Below are 22,695 nucleotides of genomic sequence, written 5' to 3'. Positions count from 1 at the left end.
GTACAGGAAGTCATCACTTATTGTTTTAAAAATGTTATTCATTTCCGTAATTGGAGTGATACTGAATATGAACTGGATTTTAAAAAAAAGCCCAAAGACCAGACCACAATAAAGCCAGTAAGTCCTTTGGTTCAGTAATGAGTGTATGCTACAGCAGAAAATGAGCTGATATAGAGAAAAACAAGACACAGGACAATGAGGACATTGCAAGTCCCACAGGCCCCAGGATGACTCGAAGCATTTCTGAAGTCCTGCTTCTGGGGATGAAGGAGAGGCAGGCTGGTGACTTGCCTTGGAGGAGCTAATCCTGTCACCACCCTTCTTTCAGCTGGAGAGGTCACTACTGAGTTGCAGCGGGGAGCGAGTCCACAGTGTCTCAGCAACTCTTGACCCCACACAGCTCAGGAATTGAGACATTAAGAGAGGGAAATTAATTCTCTTAAGAGTCTTCAACTTTGCCACAAGAAAACTGATGGCCTGACTTCCCCCACAAGCCATGGGAAAAATCTCAAATGCAGCAAAACCTCTTTGCCAATTTCTTCACTGTCTCGGACCCAAAACTGCTCAGAGCTTTGTTTTGTAAGGGAACTGCAGCCTAATAGTAAAAAGGAAAAGATTTGCAATGAACGCTCACTGCATACATTGCAGTGAGGCATGGGGAATTTTCTGCTTGAAAAGAGATAATGGTGGAATAAAGACATTTAAGAAACACCAAATTATCAGCAGGCCATTCTGAATCGTATGTAAATTTCCCTTGGGACAGTACTAAGGGCTTTTCTTTCTGTCTGCTTTGTCCCAATATCTCCAAAGCATTTTTCAGTTGCTGGATCTCATTCACTCTCTTCAAAGATGTATAGTACTCTTAATTCTCTACTCTCATAATTTCTTGCCTTTGAACAATTGCCCCCCTGGTATGACAGAGGAAAAGCAAGTTCAATTACATTGATATAGCAAAGTTAGATTTTTGCATGAAGGGTTGCTATTTTCTGTGATGAAGACAGATTTTGGCTAGTAATATACAAGAGTAAAATCTTAATTCTGCTGCAACAGAGAACAGAATTCTTCTTGAAGTAAAATTGTATTTGGCTATAGGGCAGTAGCCCATTTCTTAGTCAGTGTTCTCCCTCTCCTTGTCTTTTCTCATGATCCTGCTGTGTATGTCTTCTGGTCACCTACTTTTCCTCGCAGAATGAGATGTGCTTTAAAATCATATCTCTAGGCTGAGTCAGTCGTCTGTTCTCTTCCCATAATTAACAGAGAACAAAAGGAGCTTCTGGTATGTGCTTTTCATCACTGACTTTTCAAGAAATCTGGGAAACAAGCTTAGAATAAATTCCTTGCTTTGAGATGATTTAAGTCAGGTGAGATAAATGAGTAGTTGTGCTCACCAAAGCCTAGAATGTCAGACATGCCTACTAGTTGTATGTGTTTGGCTTGATATGTGTCTTGGGCTCAGCAGTCCAAAATGAAGGGCTTTATCATTAGGCAATTGTTCAAAATGTAAGCCTTTGAAATCCCAAAACATCCGGGATTCTGAGCTCATTTTCAAACTCTAAAGTTGTATGCTGCAGGTTCTGAGTGTATTAGAACTTCCCGGGCATGTCCCTGGAAGGTCCTCCTGCTGACAGATAGCTGGATCCAGCCCCAGAACTGACATGCATTTGAGATTTAGCTTGAATGGATTGACTCCTGTAATCCCAGAGATATTATTGTTGCAGTACATGGAGGGTATCCAAAGAGTTCTCCAAAAGGGTCTCTTTAGATCAGAAGTATCAAAGTCAAAATAATTCAGCAGGTAAAAAAAGCAGTAAGACACAACACCCTGAGAGCTAACAGAAAGGGAGATTTTTCTTCTTTTTCCTTTTTCTTCTTATTCACAAATAATGCACTGATAAAAGAATCTGCTAAGGCCTGGGAAACTCTTCCTCCCTGGTGCCTTTTTTCTGTCTTTGCTTTTGGCACAGTTTAACATATGAGCAGTACGGTTTTGGCTTACACCGTCGGAGTCAATACTATGATAGCGCTTCTGTTATGAAGAGGAAGCTTGTTGGGATTAAACTATGTTGCAGCTGTATCAAGTATGTGGACACATTTTTAGTTTCTAATGAGGTTCCTGTTACAAAACAGAGACCTCTAGGACTTGCTGACGTCAATCGCCTGTAATTGCCGTGCTTTTGTCATTGAGTGTACATGGACTTTGTATCACGGGATACTGTGTGGAGTGGAGCATGTGTGGACACTTTGGCAGCATCAAATGCTCTGCACTCACCCCCTGTGGTCCTTCTCCCTCACCAAGGCTCATAGCTCCTACTGAAACAAATACCTTTCCAGGGTGAGACATCACAATGGAGGGATACGTTTGAAAGAGCGTTCCTAGTATCCATTAGCCTTTCTAGGGATTGTTTGCTGAACATAGTAATAGCTCTAGCGTGGATTTCCTGGCTAATATGACTATTTTTCCTGAAGATTTCTAACTGTGTTTCATTTGTGCCATGGTCCTATGTTGATGATAGCATAGTATAACTAGTCTCAAAGGAAAACAAACCAATCTTGCCTAAAAATTCTTGTACAATTGTAGTAGGAATTCTTTCTGTCTGAACGTGCTCTAGATATAAATTAATAATCATATAAGTCCAGGTAAAAAAAAGCAAAACAAAAAAGGAGGGTGATACTTATGTCTCAAGTTTTCTTTCAAGGTTTAGACACGCTTTGTTTTGGAAGAGTGTTATTTTGCAGGTAAGAAGAGGCAAGAGTGGAACAACCTTTCTTCCAGAATAACACAGACAAAAGGGGATAGTTTTTCTTTAAGGAAATAATGCATTTGAGCTGGTTCAACAGATACATTTCCTAGGGCATGATTCATCTCATTTTAAAGCAGATGTCTAAAACAGGTCAGATGAGTTCCATTGCAAAATTCCCCTGTCTCACCAGGACAACACTAACGGTTTGGCTCCTAGCTCAGTGAGAAATGTCTATATTGTAGATGTGCAAATGAGGCTGGAATGACTCTTGGTGCAAAAGATTCTTTTGGAATTACTTCTGAACAGCCCCAATAATTTATCTGGGATAAATAAAGTTAAGGAGGTTTAATCCCTACGATGGAAAGAGAATGTGGCAACTGGCCCATGAACTTCAATGAAGTCTGCATGTCTGTTCGTTCCTAAATATTGTGGTTCTTTTCACATGCATGAGGGAAAAGGTTGTTATGTGGATGTGATGATAATATTTCACCTCTTTTAGCCTGAAAAAAATCTTAATGATGAGCCAAGTGTAAGTAGGCATTTTGGAAGAACTTCAGAGGACAAGCTTTTAGAGATTTCAAGGAGCTTAGATTTTCCTGTAGTGACTTCTCTTCTTGCAAATGTATGTATAAGTCCTCTGACTTACATAGCTCAGATTATTAAAAACAAAACAAACCCAAGAACAGTAGCTGAAGCTTGTGGAAAGAAAAACCCTCTCCATCTTTTCGGAATTTGGCATTTCAGTGTTGGCTGATTTAGTTGTTTGTGCAAACCCCATAAATAGCCTAGACAGGTTACTGATACCAGACATAATATTGCTTGTTCTAAGTCTCTTATCAAGTTTTTATCTGGCTGCCAACTAGCTTAGTAAAAAGCTGCTATTTATGCTCTTTAACAATATAGCAAATGACCTTCATGGATTTTGTGATTTCATGAGTGCTCTTTGTGGGTTCATGTTGATTGTAACTGAGAGATATTGTAAGGAACACAGCCAACCCAGCACACAGTCATTCATTCTAGGCACAATTTAAAAATACACTAAGCTGACTTTTAAAGTAACCTTTAACATATGTAAATATTCTGGCTGTCCAGCTTTCATTTTGCTACCCTCACAGGCAGCTCTGAATAAAAACAACCAAAACAAACCAACAAACCAAATCAATGATTCATAAAAATAAGGTCAACCCCCTTAGATCTTCCATTCCAAATCCCAGTGAAGCTGAATGTAACCTGGATGTGGTCTTCAAGATAGGTCAGTCTGCGATGTTCCTTTTATGTCTAGAGCTTTCTGAGCATAGAATTAGTGGAGCTGGCCCAAAAGACTGATGATAGAAGATTAAGTCATGCCAGATGTGCTTCCAACCAGCTACATGGGGAAGGATGGCATTTACCTCCCCTCAGGAGGAAATTGAGAAGAAATGTAGTGGGAGCTAGTGGCAATAGCTGGGGTTGTGATGGGAAGGAAAGAGGAAAAAAAAGGCAAAGAGAGCTATTGCTTGGGGGACAGAAGAATTCATGTTGTTGGCAAACCCTGCAGATGTGGTATAACCTGCCCTGGCGCTGCCATGTGTTCAGCTTTTCCTGATCCAGGCTCATAAAGCCCGCACCAGATTCTCATCTGCAGGCACTAAGAGTATTCCATTATGGCCTTTAAGGTGGAAGGAGAATAAAATTCAAAGGGAATCAAGAAAAGCCTCCGTGCTCATTATGAAAAAAAACTGTGCTAGGAAAACATGATGTGTATTTCTTTTAATCAAAAGCAGGAAGACATTTGGAGCACTCGGGGCCATCGATTGCCCTCTGGCCCATGGCGGAAGTCCCTGGTGATGTCAATGGGAGCTCTGCACGCGAATAGCGGGGGCACGGCGACGCCTTGGCGCACACGGCAGGGAGTGTACCAGGAGAGGCTGTGACTGAGCTTTGCAGCCTACCAAGGGCAACCAGAGCGCTTAGTCCAATTTTATACAGCACTTTGTTGACTTCTCCAGGCGTGGACATGTATTTCCACTGAAGAAGAAGAAGAAGAAAGAAAAGCCAAACATGGTGTTTTATGCTGGTTTCCTGTCCTTGCCTTTGGGCGGGCAGGAATCCTGCAAGGTCTGAGCTGCACAACCCCCACTGCTTCGATATTGGCATCAGTCAGTGGTGATACTCTGTCTGCAGACAGCACCGCAGTCCCCAGAACAGCTCTTCCTCACACTTACAATGATCTGGAGATTATGGTACAGGAAACCACTTTGCAAAGCTTGCTGGTTTCGGGCAGGAGCTCTTAATTTTGTGACAAAGACAAATGAGTCTTTGGGGAGTAGTAAATCAGTTTGTCTGGTGATGTTAAGGGGCAGGTGACCTCTTCTGTGGCTGCAGCCCCTGAAACAAAAAAGGTTCTTTTCCCTGTGCTACAAACAGGTTCATTCTTGGTCTTTCCTTGAATCGTACTGCAGAGGAAACGTCGGCCTAACAAGTCCTCAGGGCATTTTTTATTACATATGCATCCTCTATTACTCATAAGTTCCTTTCGCTATCTCAGTGGACATTAATACCTATTATTAAATAATACTTTGTGACTTTCATTTCAGAAAGTTTGTATAACAGTTTCATTAAATGACTTTAAGAAAACTTTTTTCTGTATCCTGGAGCACATTTGAGATCCTCTGCCTTAGGATTTTCACCAGTATAAATTAGAGCAGAATCTGTTTTTCTTCCTGTTTGATGTCTCAAACAAAAATATTATTACACATAGTAAGAAAAGAGGATCCTAAGGGCAGAACAGTTTGATGACACTGGAAAGTGCATATTATGCTTTTGAAAGACAGGCAAAAGTAACTTACTTGAAGAACTATTTAAGTGAACATAGGTCAACATGCAGAAGTTTGGGGCCAGAACACTTGAATCAAGAGTTGCAGTTTGAGGTTTTATAAGGGATCAGTTCTTGCTAGCTTTACTAATTTCTTATCCAAGAAAGATTTCCATTGTTATTTCTAAGATTTTTGACTGAGTGAAAATAATGGGATTTGCCTGAAAAAACAGAGCTGTAGATAAGCACAGAATTAAGATCTGAATGTTCCACTTTTTTTAGGAGTTAAAAACCAAACCTTATGTGAATTTGGAGGTAGTCTATCTGCAATGTGAGTCAAACTGAAACTTCAGATCTGAACACCTGCAAAGAAGATTTGGAGCCAGAGCCTGTGGCTTGAGCCCCTCTTTGTTAAGTGGTCCAAACAATAGCAGCAGCAATGTTCCCTGTTCCCAGCGCAAGCTATTTATGACAATGCCCTTTGTTAAAGGGATTGTTCAAGGGACGGTAAATTACTCTGCCAAGCTTTAGTTATTGAGTCAAGAGGAATTAATGTTTTCCTGGCATTTTCATTTACCTTGTCACATAAAAAAGAGACACATAGGTATTGTGATAGTGGCAAGGAGGAGAATAATTAACTCTCTCTAGTCCGTATCCTCTGAGATGAAAATATGGCCGGATAATCACAGTAGATTCTTTCTCCTGATGCAGTCAATGTGAATTTTTCCTATCAATTTCCTTGCAGACAGCAGGATGGTGTACTTTGTAGGGGTTCCTGATAAGTGAATTTCAGCTCACTTCCCATATCGTTACTTTTCCTGGTGATAATAAAATACAAGTGCCATGAAGCAAGAAACACATATCTCAGCAGTAGAGATGTTGCTGTACTGGAAAAAATGTGCTTCCACTGTCTGAAATTTAAAGAAGACTTCAAAGTACTGATACTGATATTGAATGATACATATATTTTCAAATATTTAATAATAGTTTGATGAACATGTTTAAACAAAAGTAAACGGATGATTGATTTCAGCACTTTTTTAGCTTTCATTACGGATAGGGCTAGTCTGTTTTTTAAGTCTGTATCCACTGTTACAATTCCCATACACTGTCTCGAGATTTCACATATTAACCTTTATTTTTCTTCTTTTGCAGATACAACCAATCCGTTTGTAGAGATGCACAGTGATATCCCTAAAATAATAAATATGGCTGTAGGAAGAGAAATGATCATTCCATGCAGAGTCACAGCACCAAACATTGCTGTTACTTTAAAAAAGGTACCTCTATCCAAGTGAGCTCTGAAAGTGTTACTGTGGATGATGTTTTAGTTTGTTTACAGCTATTGTAATGCTTTTGAAATATTTTAACAATCTAATATTTCTCATGCAACGTTTCTGGGTGTCAGTGTGTTCAGAAATATGTCAACCCTGGAGGCTTCATTTTGTGTCGCGCAGAAGGGCTTCACCAAGTCTCCTGTAAAAGGCGGGAATTTTCTGAAGGATCTTAAACTTCTCATACTTCTTTATTAAATCCTCACTGGCAAAGGTTTCTTAAGCCCAGGAAGGAATTTCTTGTTAGGAGAAGAGATTTCCTCCCACCTCTTCCCCTGCCCTTCCTCCCTTTTCCTCTTCTGTCCTCTGGAACAGCCGGTGAGTCCCTGGAGACTTGCTGTGGCTGTACAAGGATCTCTGCAAGCCTTTGCCCTACCTCACTCCCACCAGTGATTTTGCTACTTCCTTTTACATATGAGTGCACTTAGAAAAGGGATGGCTTTTTGTTGTGGGGAAACTTTGCAGGGAAACTGTGGAGTTTGATGTGGCAGGACTAGTTATAGAAAAAAAATAGACATTTCCATGTTTTGGGAAAAACATTAGTCTAGGTTCCTTAAGAGTTACATGGACAGCTAACTGAATCATATGTATGTAGTAAAGTACCTGTTATCAAGACAGAGAATGGGGCATTTTTTTAAAGTTACCTTTTTTTTTTGCTTAAAAATTAGGTGGAGGTGGCAATGAAGTTTTATTTTCTAAATAAAGGGAGTTACGCACATAGTGGCAATGAAAGTTCATCACTGTTAAAAGGAAAAGAGGTTTGTCTCTTTGTAGAATAACATACAGTTGCCAAACAATACCACCATAAGATACTTGTTTAGTGCAATAGAAGTCTTTGGTTATTCTTTGACTGCAGAGTTTTACACCAGCCACAGATTTTACCAATTCCATCGAGTTCTGCTTTGCTAATATAGATACTGATTTTTCTCCTTGCTTTTCACTTGTTAAATCCCATGAAAGAGAACAAAATGCAAAGAAAAGAAAGTGATCTGACCCAGGATGTTGCCCTATGAGTGTAAGTACACACCCACACAAACACACACATGGTTCTCCTGCAAGAAGATGCACAAGACTGTGTGGCAATAGAATCAAAAGCAAGTGAGACTTAGCATTCCATAGAAGGGGTGTTGTAAAGTGGGAATTTATTTGGGCACTGTAGTGTTGCATCTGAAATCTTAGCATATTAGATTTCTACCTGAGAAAACTCCTGTCAAGTTTCTCTAATTAAGCAACATTTTAAAAAAATTCTCCTTATTTGGAGAAGATTGAGACATAGCTACTCTCTTTTACTCATATCAACTTGCCTTTAGCCTGGGATTGTGGTGTAAGGCACAGCTTTACACCATCAGAACCAGATGTAATACTCTCAAAAGGAGAAAGAGGAGGTGGAGCCAAGTCTTGAAAGAAAGGATTGGTTGCTTACATGTTTTGCATTCCAGGAAAAATAAATGTGTTCCCTAATTAATCCTAGAATTTCCTGAAGCATGTAAGTTACAATGCATTACATCATGTCTTACTTTATTTATCTTCTATGACACCCTTATATGAAGATTCCAGCAAGGTTTTACTCACACAGCCATTAAGAGATGTGTTAAATGCATTCCACAGCTGCAGGCATACTACTTCTGGAGAAACAGCAAGAGCTATTTTGTGTTTTCCAGCAGTGATAAAGGAAGAAGTTGGTGTCCCCATAATGCAGTCTCTGGCTCTGGAAAGAAAATCCCAGCTCAAGTGTCATTAGGTTCTGCCTTCTATATTGCCAGGAAGTAAAAATATGAAATATTTTAAATAATCTCTCTCTTCTGGAAGGATTCCCTACAGTTGCATGAGCACTGCCTCCAGCATTTGTTCCTTTGCAGTGCCGCTTCTTAGTTTTAGTGGACCAATGTGGGAAAGGTTTATTATTCATCTTCAACACCACAAATTATTATTTCACTCGAACTGCATCTTTAGACAAACTTTTTAAGATGCTGTGTTGTTTTCATTTTCAAGCTGAACATCTGTGCAAATTGTGTTTTATAGCATGGAAATCAAATACAACAGAGGAGGGGGGGTCTTCAAAAATCAAGAAGCTAATAAAACATGGACTGGGAAATGGGAATGAAGCTTTTAATTCCTCATTCAAGTTCAGCCTTCAGGTCCTGCTGTAACCTTTACAGGCAGCAGCTGATGGGCTTTTCTCTTCCTTATCATATGAAGAATTGTGAAATCAATTTATAGCTTTGATCTAATGATTAATAGTTAGATATTCAGAGTCTCTGAAACTATCATTCCTATCAACATGATTCTAGCAGCCTCATTCAGGATCCTTAAAATAAGACAGTTTTTTGCAAGTAAGGTGTACACTTCTCTTCTCTTGCCTCTTCATTTGCTCTTATCTTGCCAAATGGAGAAAGTATCACCTTTTAGTACAATAATTTAATCCATCTGTTTGCTATCCTTTTGGATTGTCTATCATAAAAACAATGACATTCATGGGAATAGAAGTAAATAAGCTCCAGTATAAGGAATAAAACCTGGAAAAAACCCAAGGAATGCCACAAATCACATATCTGGACAATCTGAATTCTTAATAATGCCACCTCATCCTTCCCAAGTTGGTGAAAAGGGAAACATGAAAGAAAAGACAAGAATTCAAGACTCTAATATATATTTTTAATAACCTTTTAGTTGTCTCTTTCCAATACAATCTGCCTTTGGAGATGTGGAGAACTACAGCTTGACTTTAACTCTTGACCATATGTACATATGCAGTATGTGGCAGTACTGTGTTAGTGCCACCAGGTACCAAAAACTTTCAGCACAGATTGAGCAAAGAAGGCGGCACAGCCTATACCAAAAAAAGTTTCATTTGAAGCAAAGTACAAAGAAGGTAAAAGGCCGAGAATGCACTGGGAGCCACAGTGATATTGTCCGCACAGATTAGCATGTGGACAATAAATTCCATGTTTACTGCAGCCGTCGCAACAAGCTGATTCTTTGAATCGCATTGATTCCCATCTGCAGGCTATTATTGTATCTGAATTTATCCTCTGCTGCTTCAGTGGAAGTCTCACTGTTCCAGCATGATGTTTCTTCATAGGTTTTCTACTTCTCTCTGTGATGACCAAATGGCCAAGACTTTGAGTTACACTGGTTGTGCTCTGCATAGGGGTGGGACCAGATGACCTCTGGAGGTCCCGTCCAACCTAAATTATTGTGTGATTCTGGGATCCTCTGTCCTGTACCATCCGTGCAGTGATCAGCATGGTGATGAGATCGTGTTTCTAGTTGGTGGCCTGAAAGCTGGTTCAGGGCAGAGCAAAACAACTGTGGTTCTCTGAGAGTGGGAAACAGGTCATCTGAACTAGTGGAGTTGGCAGAGAACAGCATGGAGAAGAGCTGGGTAAGAAACTGAAGCAAGCAGGAAGAGAGGGTAGAGCTGTGAAGGGCTGTAGGGTGAGCGCCCAGCCACCACCCATGTTCTCATCTGAGACAAAGTCCTGGTATTTCCACCCTCTAAAAGGGACTTGGTGCAGTATCTTGGGGTTTTCCCCCTTGAGATTTGGTCAGAGACCGGCTATGTCACAGGGGTCTTTTGCTAGTCAGACACCTCAGTTTTCCAAAGTTTTCCATAGAATAACTTATTGTTGCATTATGCTTTCATGGGTGACTGAGTGTAACTTCTTAGTCTCAGAGCTGCAAAAATATTTAAAAAAAAAATATGTAGCTCTAGTGGTTTTGAGAGGTGTCAGATGAGTAAACTGTACAGGTAAAGATCTGCCTCCAGAGCAAGTAAGCCTGCTAGATGTCCAGACAACTCACAAAATTACATGTTGCAAAACAGGACTCTTCTGGGTGTTTTGGTTACTTTTCTATTCCTGGAGTAAGGCTAATACAAAGTCAGTAATCCATCAATTAAGTAATGAATGTGCAGTGAATGCATTCACTGGGAAATACAAGTCTAGGAAGGCTCTGACCCTCTGGCTTCGCTTTCTTCATGAAAGCCTATACAGAAATAAGCTCAGAAATTGTTTGATTTCCACCAAAGCAGCAAGAGGATAAATCCAATTGAAACTCTTGAAAACATAACTATGAACTAGTTAAACTGAAGTTGAAAATTTGTTTTGTTTAGAACAGGAATGGCAGCAGAGCTTGTAGGGACCAAGATGCTGTTGAATGGTAGCCAGCAGGCTGTAATGTAATGGGCTTTACTTGTGTGTGTGCTACACACACTTCCCAGTGATTTGCATGCTTATTATAGCATCTTATCAGCTGTTGTAAAGATAAGGAATTCTACCACGTCATTTTGTGCTCTGTATTTATTGTTCTCTGTATTCATTTGATTCACCACGCACTCAGTTATTTTGGAGGAAATGGGATGAGATGAGTGAATATGAACTCAAGGGTGGCTTTCTGCATAGGCAGGCAGCATCAAGGGTGGCATATTTTAGAGGGAAACTGTACCATGCTGGAAGGAGAGACATTCATGCTTCCCCCAGCCTCTGACAACCACCCATGATGGCTTTGCTTGTAGGAAGGAAAGGGCTGTCCAACGCATAAGTCCCCTGCTCAAATAAAGGGGAAGAAAGAGATGAAGGGACACAGTGAGACTGTTGCACAGTGGGAAGTGATGGGCTGCAAGGTGCTCAGTTGATCCAGGGATCTTTCCTTGGGACCATAATTCATTTGAACTCTGCTCTGTGCCATCTTTAAAAATATATTCTTTTTACCATAAAACCAGGTCTTACCAAAGTAGAGTCACAACCAGACTTTGTACTCATGGCTGATCTCTGTGCTCTCCAAATGGTGGCATTTATTCCATCAATAAGGTGTAACAAATAGCATGATCCAAAACAAGAGGTTTTGTCTGAGCTTCAATGGCTGTGTCAAGCTTTACTTTTTCAGGGTTTTCTTGATACCTTATTAAAATGGGGCTTAAAGTGCCAAGGATCATAATGTAGAAGGTAACACGTACTGCTGACAAAGTAAACACTTGATCCCACACGGCAATAATTTTTTTGCTTGTTTTTTAAGTCTTTGAGGTAACATAAATATGACATGCATGGAATTGAATCCTGGCAGGAATTTGTTAAAGCCACAAAATGACAGCAAATTAAGTCAATTTGTCATCTCCATTGAAAAATATGTGTTTGTTTCTCCATGGCAAAACCAGGCTACTTAATTGCAAAGGTTCAGAGAGATGAGCACTTTAGCTGCCAACCAGGAGCCAACAGAATAGCGGCCCAAGTGCTGAAGCTAATGATAGTGTCAATCTATTTTGTCATAAATTACATCCTGTTATAAATAATGAAATCTTGGAAACAAATGCAACATCCGCATTCTTCACCCACATTTTTCCTCCATTTTGTGATGAAAATGCAACTTGAAAAACCCACATCATTAAATGTCATCCTTTTCATGTTGATTGGCATTTTTTGGGTGCTTTTTTCCCCCATCCCTTTTTACTAGGCTACTTTGATTAAAGAGTAGACATGAGGATGAGCTGTTTTTATGATGCGTGTTTGGCACTTCCAGATCCCACGAGAAACCCTAATTCCTGATGGCAAGACAATAATCTGGGACAGCATGCAAGGCTTCAGAATACCTAAGGCAACTTACAAATTCATTGGGCTCCTGAGCTGTGAGACAACCGTCGGTGGGCACACGTACAGCACGAAGTACCTAACGCATAGAGAAAGTAGGTGGAATTCTCCACTCCCTGTCTCTCAGAAAGCACCCTGCCCTGCTGGCATTACTAATTCTTCTCTCTCTTTGTCACATGCAGCCAACACAATTTTTGATGTTCAGTTAAGCACCCCGCGTCTTGTCAAGCTGCTGAAGGGAGACAGCCTGGCAATTAACTGCACTGTCACTGCAGCCTGGAACACCAGAGTGCAGATGACATGGACTTACCCTGGAGAGGTGAGTGCTGCGGTTGGAAAGGAGAAACCAGAGGTTTCCCACAGATCACACTGCATCCAGCATCCTGGGAGGAATTCTGCTTCGGAATGCTTGCCATTTTTTGCATTCCATCATTTTGACCCTTGCTGACATGTCTCTTAATGTTTCTTTTTTTTCTTTCTGATGCTTAATTTCCTAAGTAAACATGTTTACACAATGTGCTGTGGTTGTATTGCATAATCACGAGCGAACGCTAGAATTGTTTCATCTCTGGGAGCTTCTTTTCGACCTGGTGAAATGAGAGAAATTTATCACCCCATCCCAGGCAGGGGCTCTCTCTTGTGACAGAAAAGTTTTCAGTGAGGCTGTCTTCTCAACACATTCATTTCAAAGACTGGCAGACAGTCAGGCACCCGATTTGAGCATGTTTAGAAAAGATATTTTGATTTAGCTAGCCAAAATCTCATTTGTTAAGTGTCACACGAACAATCCTCTTGTTTTGACAACTACAGGAATGATCTTGAATGTGCTTCTCCACCCCCCACATTGGGACCATCCTCATAAATATTTGTCACTTACAGAATAACTGCCAGGGAGTCCGTGTAAAACTGATAAGAAATTTGACATTAGCTTAAGGTTTACAACTCCAATTCCTTTCATGTCAGTTTGATTTATGCTGGTGATTCAAGTCAAGATCATTTATTTTGTCACTCATTGTATCTAATCACAGGCTGAAATTATGATTGCATTATATAGGGAAGATTAATGCAATTGTTTATTGCTTACTGTGGCCATTTTCCCTGGCATTTTTTCACCTCAGAAATAAACAACTTAGCAACAAGAAATGCTCCAAATATATTATATTGCGCATTGCTGCCCTACCAAGCCCTATCTGGGCACCACACTTGTGAAATTGTGCTTTGTTTTTATTTAGATGGTAACTGAAGGGTGCTCAGTGTTTGTAAGACATCAACAATGTCCTGGGTTAAATAAACTTTGAGGCCAAATGCTGAGGGGGAGTTGCAGGAAATAACTCCTCAGAGTCGCATTATCTTCAGTTCCACCCTGCTATTCCCTTGCCAAATCTAGTCCTTTTTCCGTCTGTAGCGTTTCCAGAATTCTCCCCTCCTTGCATTAATGTCCCTTTCTTCTATGTGTCTGCTTCCTATGGCACTGAATCCAGGCACCAAACTATGTGCTGCTCTTCATATCATGGCTTCAGAGATTTTTTGGAGCAGTGCTGGACAATGGCCATGGGGAGCCGGACGTGTTGATATGACAGGCTGTGCAAAAGGGAGGCTCTTCCTCTGGAAAGTACTAGTTTGGATGCTATGACAACTTGGGTGAAGACAGGGATGAATTGCCCTATAATGTTGCTTAAATTTTTTATTGTTAACCCTCTGGAAATGTTAAGCATCTTTTGTGTGTCTGTGCTGTAAAAAGGCATCTGGGATTTTTTTATTAAGTTATCGTGGTGGTATAGCAAAATAAAAATCTTAATAATCATGAAAATTGGTTTGATTAAGCTCTTTCTTGTTAATTTCTTTTGCTTCTATAGACAAGGAGAAGAGGTTCTGTAACACAGCGTATTGACCAGAAGAATGCAGAGGCCAACATCTTTTACAGCATCCTTGTTGTCGACAGAGTGCGGGATGTTGATAAAGGCCAGTACACCTGCCACGTGAAGAGCGGGCCTTCGATCAAGGCTGTCAACACAACAGTCATTGTTTATGGTAAGAAGTGGTGCAGATTTGTAGAATACTCAATGCTCTTGTACCAAGGTCTGTCACGTGATAGTTTTACACTGGGACACGATTTGTAGTACATTCATCATGGACAGAAGAAGGGAAACGAGGGAGGGAGGCCCTCCAGGAGGGAAAACATGCACCATTTCTTCCATGGGTGTTTTGTACTGTTGGCAATAGACATGCTAATGTTCAATTTGATCACTTTTGTTTGTTAAATACTGTGATGGCACTGTCCTTAGTTCTAGCACATACAATCAGGGAAAGTATAGTTTGGGAGGAAAAAGAAGGTACAAGCTGAATTTAAATAGAAGAGTCCCAATTCCTCTTCTGTAGTACTTATGCATTGCTTTCTATGAAAAAATGAAGAAGAAATAAATACCCTAGCTCTGCATGGAGCTAGTAGCTGGTAGACCATTCAAAAAATGCAAATCTTTAATATGGTTTTACAGCAGGACCCTTAATCAAGTTCCCTGTGGTTTGCCTGGGCCTTCTGTGAAATCTGGAAATTTCTGGTATTATTTCAAATGTATATGAATAAGGACTTTTTTGCACTGGGACTCTTTGGGAAGCGACCTTCTTTGGGACATCCTGTTACAATTAGAACTATCCGGGATCTTTGGACCACCATTGGTATTAAAGACCAAGTGGCTGGTGGGTGTCCTCTACAACAGATGACTCATGGTTAGAGTATTGATTTGTTACATATTTTCAGTGGTATATCTTTTCTCTCTTACCTGGAAGTGTGGACTAGGCACCTGGTGTTGGTATTCTTAGAGAGCTATTCCAGACCATTTTCTCTATTTAATTTCTGGAATAAGCCACTGGGAGCATAGGATGAACCATGGTACCCACTTACTGTATCTTAAACAGATAAACTGAACCTGTCAGAAACTGAATTTTAGATTAAAGTCAGAGAAGTTGGGACTGTTGAAGTCAGCCTGTATTCACATAAGCAGCCCCATCTACAGGGTGCCCATATTAGAAAGAGCCTGTGTGAATAAAGGTTTGCAGAATCAGGGCTGTATCTCTATAACTTGACTTGTGTAATTAAACTACTTATTTGTCTTGTGCATATTATTTTCAATGTATGTGGTAAGTGTGATTAAATGTTGAGCTTGTTTCATGGATATCCACCATCCTTATGCAGTCCATCATGTGAGTAAATATTGCACCATAGATACTATCAAAAGGATACTTGAACATTTTTTATACTTTGAATGTTTTATTTTGCACAAGTTGGCAGGGGAAAAGAGATATTTTCCAATGTATTGTATGAATTTTGTGTTTTATTGCCTCTGGTAAAAGCCATCAACTTGCCACAGAGTTGCAGATATGGGGCAGAGCAATTGGAAAAGAGCAAATTCCAGCAGGTTGAGATTATTCCAGTGAAGTGACAAAGATTTGTTTGTTTGATGAAACAGCTTCTTTACCAATGATAAAGAAAGTTTCTGCCTTTTCCTTTGCTATTTCTCTGAAGGTCCCTTAAATCCTCTCTGGCAGAATATTTTCTTTTGGAACATTCATTGATTCTTGGCCTGTAGGAGAAGAAAGGTCATCTGATTATCCTCAATTTGGCCTCCCACATACCACAGACCACTTTATCTCTTGTGCCTTTTTTCCTGGCTGGACCACAGTGTGAATTTGGCTAGAGTGTATCTTCTCTAAGTAGATTCATGCCCTGGGAACTGCATCTCAGTTTCTTGTATATTTGTGGTATTCTTTTCTATTTTATAGATCTCTAGGAGGTTAGGCTCTATTCTTGCTGTTGACATGTGAGAGCATCAAAATTATTAAAGATAATTTTTATTTGGAGTCACATTTTCTTTAGTGGAGCTACTCTTTTTGCAGGATGAAAATAAGTAATACAAAGCACTTTTTTATTTTGTTTAAGATAAAATGTTCATTAATTTGAAACGTCGAAGGAAAACTGCGCTGGAGGCTGTAGCTGGAAGAAAATCCTATCGTTTGTCAATGAAAGTGAAGGCATTTCCCTCTCCAGAGGTTATATGGTAGGACAACAGTTACTTCCACATAGGCATCCTGGACCTCTTTTTATAATAGAGTTGGGGAGGTTTTTTTAAAGTTTTTCAGTTGCTTGGGGTTCTAACAATTTATGAGAACATTATCTCCATTTTGCAAGTGCATGAAAGGTGATACAGAAAGTTTAAAGCTGAGATCCTCAAATAGGTTGGGTATGTCTCCTCTTGAAATCAGTGGACGCTCCACAGCTAAATATCTTGACTGAAGTGTTACATCCAGCTTCCCTCAGACCTAGATATGAAACCTGAACTTGCTTTTCAGACAGTAAGAGAGAGAAAAGAAGGCTTTCATTAAAATAAACGATTGACTTGAGTCATACAGACATGCGCTGTTAGGCAAAACAATGGAAGTTGGTATTATTATGTGGTGACCTGCAGGTTGTAGATCTAATTCAGCAGAGCATTCACTGGATCATTCATTTTGTCTCATGTATCCTGTGCTAAGAAATTTTTTGAACAGTTTTTTTTTATTAATCCAAACCACTTCTATATGTAACAACGTTATCTATTCATGATCTCAAGGGGTTTTTTTTGTTTAAATCATTTTAAACACCAGTAGCTCTGGCTCAATTCATTGCATTTTAACAAAGGATTTATGACAAGACTGATTAAGAAAACAAGCCATACATATGTGAACAGCGGGAGTTCATGTTACAGCCAGGCATTACTTTTGCTCCAAAAGTGTTGTCTTGTTACACAAAACCTTTACATTTATGGCTCCATGTGGAAAACTAAGGGGTGAGTGTGACACTGATGCCAGCCATTTATACGTCATGTTCTGTTTCTCCAGTGTTTGAGCTTATTGATTACACATATAGGTCTGAAACTTCTGAACTAAAAAAATCTCCAAACGTTTAAAAATTTTAAAAAATTTTTTAATTTAAAATTGAGTTTGGTCAAACATTGGAACAAGTAGTCCAGAGTGGTGGTGGAGTCTCCATTCTTGGAGATACACAAAACCATGTTGAAAATGGTCTTGGGCAACCTTCTGACCTTGCTTTGTATAGAGCATTAGACTACATCACCTCCGAAGGCTTTTTTGGCTGCAACTCTTCTGTGGTTCTGTAAAATACAGATACAGTGAAATGCCTAAACCCATAAGTCCTTTGACCAAATTTTAGTGCTCCTCTAATAACAGTAAGAGTTTTCTGTGGATACTTACTAAAAGCTGTGAATCATTTCCATCAAGTCCATCATCTTAATGAATCTCAGTTGCACCCTCCTACTAACATCATGTTAACCTTGCAACTGTTAAAATATGCTTTAGACTGTACTTTAGACTTTGAATAAAAATGTTTTACTTCAGGAATCTGTGTGTGAGCAACAGTTAGTACTTTCTATGTTGATTTTCTGTTATCTTTAAAAACATTCACTTGATAGCAGGATATCTGATTCTCGAGTGCTTATCTAATCTACTTACTCTTCCTCTTCCTAAAATCACAGCTGTGCTTAGGCTACTGTAATACTTTGTCCCAGGATGTATTCTGAGGTCATAGAGAAATGGCCAGTGCAAGATGATGCAATCTTTATTTCTGTGACTGACTCTTAGCCAAAATGGTTGTCTTTTAGACTAAATGGCAGCACAACCATGGACAACTGGGATCTTCAGAGACAGAGTTGCAATTTTCAGCAACTCTCAAATACCATAGAGACCTGTCAGATTCTTATCGATTTTAATATACAGAATAGTATTCTCTAAAGTGGTTTACAAATATCAGCAATCTTATTTGAAAGGAAAGGACAAGCCTCTGGTAAACAGAATCTCAGACTGTGAACCCAATCCTTTCCCAAAGATTGAGGAATATGATGTAACATGGGTGGTTCAAGCAGAAATATTTTTCAGAATTTTGATTTCTGGAATTCCATGAAACAGGTTAAAAGATGGGCTACCTGCTGCTGAAAAATGTGCCCGGTACATCATTAAAGACTATTCGTTAGTCATCAAGGATGTTGCTGAGGAGGATGCTGGAAACTACACCATAATATTGAGCATTCCACAGTGGAACTTGTCAAAGAATCTTACAGTCACTCTTACAGTAAATGGTAAGTTTGCAACATGTTCCCATGCTTCTCCTGAACATGTAAATGCTCAATTTTCTTTGAGCTGGATTGCCACCATTCTTGAACGCATCAGGTCACTGTGGGCTTTCTTACTGACTTCATGGACCCAAACCCAAGCCTCACATGCAGGGTGAAAGACCTGTCTTTGAACCAGAAGATAGACACTGGTTTTCATTAGAAGTGTTTCTGTCCTCCACAGCCACATACTTGTTTCTGATGACTTAAATGTGTCACTAACCACTTGTCTGACTTGACTTAGGACTGCTGTTTTTCTTTGTTCTCCTGGGGATTTTTCTTTCTACTCACACTGCAGGAATGTAGTATTTTTATAAACATGCAATATATTGGAAATAAGCTGGTTTTGATTGCTTTCCAATTTTTACTCTTTCCAGTGAAACCGCAGATATATGAAAAGGCTGTGTCATCATTCCCTGATCCCAATCTGCGTTTACTAGGCAGCAAACAAGTGCTGACATGCACTGTGTATGGTATTCCTCCACCTAAAGTTACATGGATGTGGTACCCCTGTAAACAAAACCATTCTAAAACAAGGTAGGACAACTTCTTTACTTTTATTTAGCATGTCTTCCGTTATTATTACACTTAAATATTTTTTTACAAGCATAAAGTTGGCTGTAAACATTGTTTAGTTAATAGAAATTATCTACTTTTTATCAATGTATTTTTTAATGGGCATATAGTCACAATGCAATTTTTTCTCCTTATTCGAAGATGGAGGGCTTCTTACCCTTAATGGTGGTTATTTGGTATTGCTGTTTGGGTTTATTTATGGTTCACTACTATTCATGCATGCAATATTGGTCCAGAAGCGATAATTGCTTTTTCATTTTCACGGGAGAAGACAACGTCTTGCAAAGTTCACATGCTTTCACGTGGAGGAGTTTTCCTCCATGCTCTTCTCCATGAACAGTGATTCTTATGTGTGGCTTCTTTTGAAATTAACAGAAAACATCTCAGAAACTTTTTCCATTATGAAGGTCACATCTGTCCTGTGATATGTTTAGTCATATATTCAGTTCAGCAAGCTAAATGGGCCCAGCATTCTACAGATGATATTTAAACAGGGTAAAGAATAAATGGCACCATGTAAGCTTACTTGATGCTGAGGTGGTGCTCAGCTAATCCTCTTTTTACATTTTAGTTTTCTTTTGAACTCTGTTTCTTATGATTAGGAGTTTGTGTTGACTCACTTATCCAAAGCTCTTCCTGCATCATGAAATCTGACACAAACTTAATGATTAACACCCAACCTCCACAGTGGCATTATCCTTCAGTTGCTATTGGAGGGTTCAAACAGGAAAGGTATTCGAATCACAGCCCAATGAAGATATTTAAAAACCTAACAAGTTTAAGAGACAACATTTTCTCAGTCTCAGTTGAAGAATAATCACATTCCATAGGATGTCAGTTTTTTAGCACTTTCATAGAATTGGGATTTAGTGCCAATCCAGACAAATATTTAAGTACATGCTTAATTGCAAGGGTACAAGACATGTCATTCAACCAAATAGGACATCTGAATACTAAGGGTCTCAATACAAAACATCTCAAACTAAGGATACTTATAAGTGTTTTGATATCAGTGAGAGAGTGGTCAGCACTTCCTAGAAGCCCATGTTATTTTTCCCACTATGTCTTTGGGATTATGGCTGTGCCCTTCTCACCAAGAGGTGGCACTAGCAATCTCTCCTCTTCCTTGAATAGGTATTACCTGAAATCTTCCATTTCAAGGACAGGTGAGGGCTGCATTTCCTCTGTCTGGTATGTCACCTTACAAGGACAAGTTGCAAAATTCATTTTTGCTAATAGATGTAAGAGAAGAGAAGAGAAATCACAACATCTTTTAACTAGAGAAACCTTGAGAAAGGCATGTATGAAATTTTTCAATCTTTTAGTTTCTTTCAAGGGTTTATACAAATGAATATTCTGGATTGAAATCCAGTGCAGTGCTGAAGAAAAGGCTGGGTCTTCCTTGGGAGTCAAGGTGGTGCTCATCTATTGTCAGATATCTCCTTCTGTTAGCAAGCACAGGTCTGCACTCCAGCACAGGAGAGCACGTCATCAGAAAGAGGAATTAACATCTGCACGCAGGTGTTCAATAATGTGCTGAACTGTACACTCCATTAAATGCTAATTAGGAGTGTGTTTGAGCAGGTGATCAAAGCAGAAATGTAACAATTCTATTCAGCTATTGGCTCTGTTACAGCGTTGTTTCCAGAATGGCTTCCAAATTGCCTTTGTAATTGTTCTGTGATGATTCCCTTTAACCCTCTCCCCTTCCTTCTCCTTTAAGTACTCACTGAAGAAGTAGTTTGGAGAACACCATTTTTAATGCGTTGCCTAAAAGGAGTGGGATGACTCCCTCTGAATAATATGACTATTAACTATTGCAGAAAGGCAGACATGCCTGAGTAATTACATTTTGTCTCCTGCTCCAGGAAGGTAGCAGGGCAAGGTGTACCTCAGCAGCTGGCACACCTTGCTCAGCCTAATGTCTCTGCAGGTTCAGGTGTTCTCCCTGCAGAACTAGAAAACCCTTTAATCCCACCTATTTCATTATACTTTTCTCTTTGTGGGAGGGGAGTTTGGCCTGAACAAGACATTTAAGGTGTGTGTACCTTGTGCAGCAGATAAAAAGCTTATCTTGTTCTGCCATTACAGCATTTTTTTGTATTTATCTACCCAATGTTAGATTTCCAATATTAAAATATTGCTCTACTTGTGCTCAAGTAGTGCTCGTTTCTGCACACAGATGTACCTTGTACTTTAAGTCAATAAACCCCCATAGGTTATCCCTCACTGTAAGGTAGTAGGGATTCTCAGGAAATTTCTCAGGAATCCCATGTCACAGGACAGAGTGTGCACACTGAGTAAAAAGATGCCTTTGCTGCAAAGACCTTGCAGTGCACTGTTGGCTCCAAGACCTGTTTGCTCCAATATTTATGTATGTGCTTAACTTCACACCCTTGAGTACTGTCACTGCAAGCTGGCGACTGACACACAGTGCCTAAGTTAGATGCTTTTATTTTTGAAGGACTGTTGCCTATGGCCTCCTTTAGTAGCAACCATTAGGTTGTGTGGATACTTCTTTCAATTTATTTTCCAGGCAGTATTTCAGTTACAAAAATCTAAACATACCTCAATGAATTCCATTGCTTTTAAATGCAGATATAGTTTCAAGCTTTGTGATTGATACAATCAATTTGCATAACTTCCCTCTGCTTCATTCAGGCCAGTAACAGGAGACTGGCCAAATAAAATAATTTCCATAGTTTTCTCTAAGCAAATTATTTTTTTTTAAAAAGTGGAAAAATTGCTCAATTAATGTGAATTTTTGAAATGTGGAAAGACCCACATCATTAAAAATTGCCTGTTCTTTATTTTCTGTTACAATTACTTTGCTTGAACCAACTCTTGCCATTAATAAACCTTTTGTTAGCTAGCTAGCTAACTAGAAAGGTAGATGGAAAGATTCTCTTCTGATGTTCACCCCAGCAAGGAAACATAGAAGAGTCGAGGAAATCTGTCCGGGGCAAAAAGCAATGTTCTGGGGTTTTTTAAAGCTTATGCAGAGCTATTAAATTTTGAGATGGTAGCCAAAAGACAGTAGAGACACAATGAAAAATACAATTAAAAGTAATTAGAAAAAAAAATTAGTCTTTGTTAAATGATTGAGAAACTGCTTTGCCGGGGCTATCCTACTGCAGCCAATGCTGCTGCTCTGCAGCAGACACAGTCCCAGGCTGGGCAGCCCCCAGGTGTTCAGTGGATATAGAATAGGACAGCCCAGTGGGACACTGGTCCTGAAGTGCCCAGCAGCCTCCTTGGCCTCTTTTCTGCCACTCTGGAGCTGTTCTTTCTGGCCTGGATTTGTCTCAGGCTGGGCTGTCAGCAGAGGTGTATGGGAGCAGACAGCAGCAGGGCTTGCTGAGGATCTCCAGAGCCAGGCAGGCTGGGATTCACCTAAACCAGATCAGCTCTGAGGCTGCAGAACAAGCGTCTGCATGCCAGGAACGTGCTTGATGTTAATGGTTCTTGACCTGAATCTCTTCAGTAGATTTTGTTTATCTTAAA

At 39.7% G+C, this 22,695-nt stretch overlaps 1 protein-coding gene across 2 annotated transcripts in view; it reads left to right on the top strand.

The window, feature by feature from the left end:
• FLT1 (fms related receptor tyrosine kinase 1) overlaps window positions 1-22,695 on the top strand; it is a 109,313-nt gene that overhangs the window by 18,494 nt on the left and 68,124 nt on the right. For both annotated transcript variants that reach the window (XM_039565756.1, XM_039565748.1), the window contains exons 4-10: window positions 6,691-6,815; window positions 12,387-12,549; window positions 12,637-12,773; window positions 14,311-14,485; window positions 16,392-16,509; window positions 18,413-18,582; window positions 18,993-19,152. In XM_039565756.1, the coding sequence (XP_039421690.1) occupies window positions 6,691-6,815; window positions 12,387-12,549; window positions 12,637-12,773; window positions 14,311-14,485; window positions 16,392-16,509; window positions 18,413-18,582; window positions 18,993-19,152 (1,048 nt within the window). The remainder of the gene's footprint in view (window positions 1-6,690; window positions 6,816-12,386; window positions 12,550-12,636; window positions 12,774-14,310; window positions 14,486-16,391; window positions 16,510-18,412; window positions 18,583-18,992; window positions 19,153-22,695) is intronic.

Source organism: Corvus cornix, chromosome 1 (genome assembly GCF_000738735.6).
Source record: "Corvus cornix cornix isolate S_Up_H32 chromosome 1, ASM73873v5, whole genome shotgun sequence".
NCBI classification, from domain to species: Eukaryota; Metazoa; Chordata; class Aves; order Passeriformes; family Corvidae; genus Corvus; species Corvus cornix.
Note: the sequence above shows the minus strand (reverse complement) of the source record. Positions and strands in the feature narration are given on the sequence as shown.